Raw genomic sequence first — 8,379 nt, forward strand, 5'->3', positions numbered from 1 at the left:
TTTTTTTTAAAGATTTTATTTATTTGACAGAGAGAGACACAGCGAGAGAGGGAACACAAGCAAGGGGAGCGGGAGAAGGAGAAGCAGGCTTCCCATTGAGCAGGGAGCCTGATGCGGGGCTCGATCCCAGGACCCTGGGATCATGACCTGAGCCGAAGGCAGACGCTTAACGACTGAGCCACCCAGGCGCCCCTTATTTTATTTTTTTAAAGATTTTATTTATTTATTTGACAGAGAGAGACACAGCGAGAGAGGGAACACAAGCAGAAGGAGGGCCAGAGGGAGAAGCAGACTCCCCACCCAGCAGGGAGCCTGATGCGGGGCTCCATCCCAGGACCCCAGGATCATGACCCGAGCCGAAGGCAGATGCTTAACAACTGAGCCACCCAGGCGCCCATGTCAGGCCCTCTTTCTACCTTTCGCCACTGTCTTGGTGCAGGCCTCCCACCTCTCCCCTGGAATGTTCCCCAGGAAGATTGCCTCTTCACTGCATTCCAGGTTCCACACTCTCCCCATCCTTCCAGCAGGCTGAGGACTGTTCCTAAAATGCACATCTGATTATTGGACTGTAAGGGTTCTTTCTCTGTTCTGGACAATAGACCCTTATCAGATATATGATTTGTAAAAATTTCCTCCCTTTCTGTGGGTTTTCACTCTCTTGATAGTGTCCTTTGATACACAGAATTTTAAAATTTTGATGAAGTCCAATTTATTTATTTTTCTGTTGCCTGGGCTTTTGGTGTCATATTTAAGAAACCATTGTCAAATCCAAGGCCATGAAGATTTCCCTTTGTTTTTTTCCCCCAGCTTTATTGAGGTATAACTGAAAAATAAAATTGTATGTATTTAAAATGTTACAATGTGATGATTTCATATAGGTATACATTGTGAAATAATTACCACAATCAAGTTAATTAACACCTCCATCACTTCACATAGTGACCTTTTCCTTTTCTTGTGGTGAGAATGTTTAAGATATATTTTCTTAGCAAATTTCAAGTGTACAATATAGTATTATTAACTACAGTGACCATATTGTACATTCATTCCTTAGAATTTGTTCATCTTATAACTGAAAGTTTGTACCCTTTGACCAACATTTCCCCATTCTCTCCCTGCCCCGAACCCCTGGCAACCACCATTCTGTTTCTATGTGTTTGAATTTTTTTTTAATTGCACTTTTAAGTGATACAGTGTAGTATTTATGTTTCTCTGTCTGGCTTATTTCACTTAGTAAAAGGCTTTCTAGGTTCATCCATGTTGTCTCAAAGGGCAGTTTCTTTCTTTTTTAATGGCTGAATAATATTCCATTGTATGTATATACCACATCTTCTTTATCCATTCATCCATCAATAGACACTTAGGTTGTTTCCATGTCCTGGCTATTGTAAATAATGATACAATGAACAAGAGAGGACAAATATCACTTTGAGGCAGTGGTTTCATTTCCTTTGGATATATACCCAAAAGAGGGATTGCTGGATCATATGATAGTTCTATTTTTAATTATTTGAGCAATATCTATACTGTTTTTCATAATGGATGTACCAATTTACATTCTCATCAACAAGGTTACAGTGTTCCCTTTTCTCCACCTCCTCTCCAACATTTGTTATCTCTTGTCTTTCCTTTTTTTTTATTTGAGAGAGAGAGAAAGAGAGGGCAAGAGCACAAGGATGAGCATGAGGGGAGGGGTAGGGGGGAGGACCAGAGTGAGAGGGGGAAGGGGCAGAGGGAGAGGGAGAAGCAGACTCCCTGCTCAGTGGGGAGTCCCATGTGATGCAGGGCTAGATCCCAGAACCCTGAGATCAGGACTTGAGCAGAAGACTGACTCTTAACCGACTGAGCCACCCAGGCGCCCCTATCTCTTGTCTTTCTGATACTAGGCATTCTAACAGGAATGAGGTGACATGTCATTGTGGTTTTGGTTTGCATTTCTCTGATGATTCTCTGCACCTCCTTGCCCAGTGCGGAGCCTGATGCCGAAATCAAGAGTCGGATCCTTAGTCGGAGCTGTCCAGGTGCCCTGATTACTATAGCATTTTAATGCTATAGTATGGTTTGAAACCAGGAAGTATGATGCCTCCAGCTTAGTTTTTCTTTTTCAAGATTCTGGCTATTTGGGATCTTTTGTGGTTCAATATGAATTTTAGATTTTCTTTTTTCTATTTCTGTGAAAGAATGCCATTGGAATTTTGATAGAGATTGCATTGAATCTGTAGCTCACTTTGGGTAGTATGGACATTTTAACACTATTAATATTCTAATCAGAGAACACAGGATATCTTTCCATTTATTTGTGTCTCCTCTTCAATTTCTTTCATCAGTGTCTTACATTTTTCAGTTTATAGGTCTTTCACCTCCTTGGTTAAATTTATTCCTAAGTATTTTATTGTTTTTAATGATATTGTAAGTGGGATTATTTCTTAATTTCTCTTCTAGATAGTTCATTGTTAGTGTATAGAAATGCAACTGATTTTTGTATGTTGATTTTGTATCCTGCAACTTTACTGAATTTATTAGTTCTAACAGTTTTTTTTGGTGGAGTCTTTGGGATTTTCTATATATAAGATCATGACATCTATAAGCAGAGACAGTTTTACTTCTTCCTTTCTGAGCTGGATGCTTTTTATTTCTTTTTCTTGCCTAATTGCCCTGGCTAGGACTTCCAGTACTGTGTTGAATGGAAGTGATAATAGTAAGCACACTTGTTTTGTTCCTAATCTTCCCCAATTTGGGGCTCAAACTCACAACCCTGAGATCAAGAGTCACATGATCTGCCAACTGAGCCAGCCAGGTGCCCCAGATATTTTTTTACATAAACTCTGTGACCAATGTGGGGCTTGAACTCAGGTCCCTAGATCAAGAGTCTCAAGCTCTACTGACTGAGCCAGACAGGTGCCCCAGTTTTGTTCTTACAGAAAAAGCTTCCAATCTTTCACTCTTGAGGATGATGTTAGCTGAAAGCTTGTCATCTATGACCTTATTTATATTGAGATACGTTCCTTCTATACCTAATTTACTGAGAGTTTTTATCATGAAATGATGTTGAGTTTTGTCAAATGCTTTTACATCTGTTGAGATGATCATATAATTTTTATCCTTCATTCTGTTAATGTGGTGTTTCACATTTGTTGATTTGAGTATATGACCTGTCTTTGCATCACAGGGATAAATCCCACTTGATCATAGTGTATGACTCTTAATGTGCTGCTGAATATGTTTTGTAAGTATTTTGTTGAGGACTTTGCCTGTATGTTAATCAGGGATATTGGCCTGTAATTTTATTATCTTGCAGTGCTCTTGTCTGGCTTTGGTATCAGGGTAAGGCTGGGCTCATAAAATGAATTTGGGAGTGTTCCTTCATCTTCAATTTTGGGTAAGAGTTTCAGAAGGATTGGTATTAATTCTTCTTTAAATGTCTGGTAGAATTCATCAGTGAAGGATTCACCTGGTAGAATTTACCAGGACGATCTCTCTGGTCCTGGGCTTTTCTCTGTTGGGAGATTTTTTTATTACTGATTTAATGTCCTAACTAGTTACAGGTCTATTTAGATTTTCTATTTCTTCATGATTCAGTCTTGGTAGGTTGTATGTTCCTAGGAATTTATCCATATCCTCTAGATTATCCAATTTGTTGGTATATAATTGTTCAGCGTGGTCTCTTAAGATCCTTTGTATTTGTGTGGTATCAGTTGGAATGTCTTCTTTCTCATTTCTGATTTTATTTTCCAATAGAAACCTCCAGATGTTTCCATTGCTACACAAATTTACATCTCCACCAACAGTGTATTATGGTTCCCTTTTTTCCACATCCTCACCAACACTTGTTATTTTTTGTCTTTTTGGTAATAGCCAGTCTGACAGGTGTGAGGTGATATCTCATTGTTGTTTGATTTGCATTTCCCTGATCATTAGTGATGTTGAGCATCTTTCCATGTGCCCGTTAGCCATCTGTATGTCTTTGGAAAAATGTTTATTCAAATCCTCTACTTATTTTTTAATCTTTTAAATATTAAGTTAATATTAATAAACTTAATATTAAGTTTAAATATGAATTCTTTGTATATTTTGGATATTAGCCTGTTCTTGGATGTATGATTTACAAATACCTCTTCTGATTCAGTAGGTTGCCCTTCATTTTGTTGATGGTTTTCTTTGTTGTGCAAAAGTTTTCTAGTTTGATGTAATCCTATTTGTTTATTTTAGCTTTTGTTGTTCTTGCCTAAGGAGATTGGAACCCCCCCACAAAATATATTGCTAAGACTGATGTCAAAGAGCTTACTGTCTGTGTTTTCTTCTAGGAGTTTTATGGTTTCAGGTTTTATACTCCAAGTCAGACTCAATAATTTCAATTGCCTTATCTTCAAGTATCTGATCCTTCCTTCCACCTTCTCAAATTTGTTGTTGAATTCCCCTAATGAATTTTTTCATTTAAATTATTGTATTTCTGGCTCTGGCGCCTGGGTGGCTCAGTTGGTTTAACATCTGACTCTTGGTTTTGGCTCAGGTCATGATCTCAGGGTCCTGAGATCAAGCCTTGCGTTGGACTCCATGCTCACTCTCCCTCTCCCTCTGCCCCTCCTCTCTCTCTCTCAAATAAATAAAATCTTTAAAAATTAAATTATTGCATTTTTGGCTCTAGAATGTTTGGTTCATTTTTTAAAAAAGATTTTATTTGACAGAGAGAGAGAGAGACAGCAAGAGAGGGAACACAAGCAGGGGGAGTGGGAGAGGGACAAGCAGAATTCATGCGGAGAAGGGAGCCCAACACGGGGCTCAATCCCAGGACCCTGGGATCATGACCTGAACTGAAGACAGACATTTAAAGACTGAGCCATCCAGGTGCCCCTGTTTGGTTCATTTTTAATAATTTGTACTTCTTTATTGATAGTCTCATTTTCTTCATACATCATTTTTGAGATTTCCCGTTTTTCTTTGTCCATGGTCTCCTTCAGCCCTTTGAACATATTTTTGACAGTTAAAGTCTTCATCTAATATGTCCAATGTGTGGGCTTCCTTATGGAGGGTTTCTGTCAAATACTTTTTCTCCTGTGAATAGGCTGTATTTTCTTGGGGTTTTTTTTTGTATGTCTTGTAATTTTTTTTTTTTGAGAACTTGACATTCTGAATATTATAATGTGGTATCTGTGGAAAACTGATTCTTTCATTCCTCAGGGGTTGCAGATATTTGTTTGTTAAGGGCTGCAGCCATGTGCTTTGACTTTTCCAAGCAATTTTTGCCAGGTGTGTATTCTTTGTTGTGTGTGGTCCCTGAGGTTTCTGTTCTGTTATCTCTGCAGTTAGCCAGTGGCCTGACAAAGGTTTCTCTATCCATCTCCCACTAAAAGGGTTCTGTCCCTTTTAATATTGTGATTTATGCCACTGTGGAAGCTGCTGCACCCCAAGAGGTCTGCAACCAAGGCAAGCATCTCACCTGTCCTTTAGGGAACTGCCAGACCAACCAAAATGCACAATCCCCAATTTTTGGAGGACAGGATTCTCTGCTACCAGCAAGATACTCCAGGGATGTGGGCCACTTTCCCTATAGCATTAGCTGGTAGCTAGTTGATGCATGATGCTCTCTTATGAAAGATCAAGCATCCTCTCCCTTCATCAAGCACACTCGTGATTGTTATAAGTGTCTAATCAAATTACAGAGTTCTGAAACAGGTACTTCCAATTGCTCTTTCCAGTTCAGTGGTTGCTTCAGTGGAGGGATCAACCCCTAGAGCTTCCTACTCTGCCATTTTGCATGCTGTTATTCCTGTAGTTTAGTTTTTAACGTTTTAAATCTTTTATCCATTTGGAATTTATGCTGGTGTATGGTGTGAGTATTATTAGGTCATGACTTAGAATCTGTGTTTAAAACCAGATTGGAACTTCAGAGTTGTGATTATCAGGTTAGGACTGGAAAATCCATCTAGTTCCCAGAGTGCTAAACTCAACACCATGCCCCCTCATCCCCAGGCTTATCCCAGATTTCTGTAGGACAGCTTGTATGGGGATAGGGAGACCATAGAGAGATGTGGCGAGGATAAGAATTGGGAGGAATAAAGTCAGGACAGGGTGGGCCAAGTACAAGATAGTGACAGAAATATTATGCCCATGATAGGGGTGTTTTTGTGGGATGCAGAGGGGGTGGGGATTGGAGATGGGGATATTTTTGGATAGGGATGAGGATGTGGTGTTTTATCCCAAGGCCCACTGAGTAGAGGGACTGGAATCTGAGTGAATTAAAGGAGAGATAATTGAGCTCTTGAGCCTGAGGTTTTACAACAGGCTGAGACCTTAAGCAGAGCAGGGAGTGCCTCAGCTGGCAAGAGGCTGGCATTCTTGGGACAAGACTGGGCAAAAACAAGGAGATAAGATTTCTTGGGTCATTTACCTGGTCTGATGGTAGATCCTGGCACCAGAAAGCTTTTAATTCCCATATCTTCAATCTCCTTCCCCACCTACCTCACCCTCTGTGGAAGTGACTAAGTAAGGAGCGAGCAGCCTGTTTCTGAAGAGTTCCCAGAGAGGTAGGATAGCATGGGTCTGGGCGGGGGTCATGTAGATGATTCCAGAGGCATATCATATTAAATTGTTTCTACTGTTTCCAAATTTGGTTGTACTTCAGAATCACATGAGGAGTTCATTAGAAATACAGAATTAGAGACACCACCCTAAACCATCTTTTTTTTTTTTTTTTTAAGATTTCATTTACTGGGGCTCCTGGGTGGCTCAGTCATTGAGCGTCTGCCTTTGGCTCAGGTCATGATCCCGAGGTCCTGGGATCGAGCCCCAAGTTGGGCTCCCTGCTCCGCAGAAAGCCTGCTTCTCCCTCTCCCACTCCCGCTGCTTGTGTTCCTTCTCTCGCTTTGTCTCTCTCTGTCAAATAAATAAAATAAAATCTTTAAAAAAAAGATTTAACTAATTAATTTATTTGAGAGAGAGAGAGCGAGTGAGCAGGGGTAGGAGCAGAGAGAGAAGGACAAGCAGACTGCGCTGAACATGGAACCTGACCTGGCGCTCGATCCCATGACCCCAAGATCATGACCCAAGCCAAAATCAAGAGTCTGAAGCCCAACCACTGAGCCACCCAGGTGCCCCCCCTCCCCAGACCATCTTAAATAGAATCTTAGAATAGAGCCAAAGGTTCTGTATTTTTTTAAGGTTCTCCAGATACTTTCAAACATTGGTGGGATGGGGCTGGGAGAGCCACCTGGGTCTATTTTGCTCCTCCTCCTAAACTCCAGATGGGCACAGAGCCTGTAGTAGGTAACAAAGATGGTCTGGGGGGAGAGGAAGCTAGAGTGATACACCCCCAACCTTCCTGAGGGATGGGACTTTCTGGCCTGGCACAATGTATAGAAAAAGGGAGAGCATGGCTGGGAAGAGTTGGGGACTTTGCTATTTCCTCTCCTAAAATCCCAGGTTCCCTCTGTCTCCCAAGATGTCCTGTCCTTCCCCTTATTTATGCCATCTTGTGGGGAGGCTCTCTTTTGTCAGATGGTGTCCACAGCCCCCTTAGGTCCCATCCTTGACTGCCTTTCCTCTACTCAGGAGGCTTTTCCTAGGATCTACTCTAAGTCCCTACCTCTGAACTTGAGCTTGTAGTGGTAGATCAGCTATAGGGAGATGTTTTATCCTGGAGGTATTGGGGCCTCTGTGCTTATTCCTAGGACTTAGAACCTAAGTTAGGGACCCTGAGAAAAGCAAGGGAAAGAGTAGAGGCTTTGCTGGAGGTAGAACTTGGCTGGACAAAAAGCCAGAACTGGAAAGAGCTACTCTCAGAGCAGGAAGATGACAGCAAGTCTCTGCCACACACTAGGCTGCAGGTGACTGAGCCTATGAGGTGGAGGTGGGGGGCATGGCAGGGAGGCAGTGAGGGAGTCTGGAAGGTAGTGGAGACCTGGTATAGATACAGTCCACAGGAGAGGGGTTGAGACAATGGAAGGAGTTGTTATTCTTCTTTGGGAACTCAAGACTGCCACACAGCCATTCCTCTGCTCTCAGCTGCTGGCCTGGGCTCATTCCATCCATAGTTCCACTTGAACCTTAAGCTTGGTGCGGGGAGGGGGGCGTCTGGAGCTTGCAGCCCTGAACCAAGCCCCTCTTTTGATCCTCATGATAGGCTGGAATGTAGACATCGGGGAAAGGAACGCAGAGATTTGGATGGCTTTCTGTCTAACAAGGGTCAAACGGCCTGGGCACCTTGGTGCTCCTGGGTTCCCAGCTGAACACTGAGCCCTCCAGGGACATCCTGCTCTGATGACTATGCAGGTGTTACTGAAGGAGCTACTGAGTTCCTGGAGTGCAGATGACCCATACTGTCATAAGTGTGTGATATTTGTGGGACTAGTGGAGGTGCAGACATTACTCAGTGTGTAGCTA

At 42.0% G+C, this 8,379-nt stretch overlaps 1 protein-coding gene across 1 annotated transcript in view; it reads right to left on the reverse strand.

Annotated features, from left to right (window-relative positions):
- Positions 1-7,565: 7,565 nt before the first annotated feature.
- Positions 7,566-8,379, reverse strand: part of SPATA31F1 (SPATA31 subfamily F member 1) — a 6,106-nt gene continuing 5,292 nt past the window's right edge. The window contains exon 5 of the mRNA XM_081804076.1: positions 7,566-7,613. Coding sequence (XP_081660202.1) covers positions 7,566-7,613 — 48 coding nt within the window. The remainder of the gene's footprint in view (positions 7,614-8,379) is intronic.

The sequence above is a fragment of the Leptonychotes weddellii genome, chromosome 14, assembly GCF_054177405.1.
Source record: "Leptonychotes weddellii isolate Sample4059 chromosome 14, ASM5417740v2, whole genome shotgun sequence".
NCBI classification, from domain to species: domain Eukaryota; kingdom Metazoa; phylum Chordata; class Mammalia; order Carnivora; family Phocidae; genus Leptonychotes; species Leptonychotes weddellii.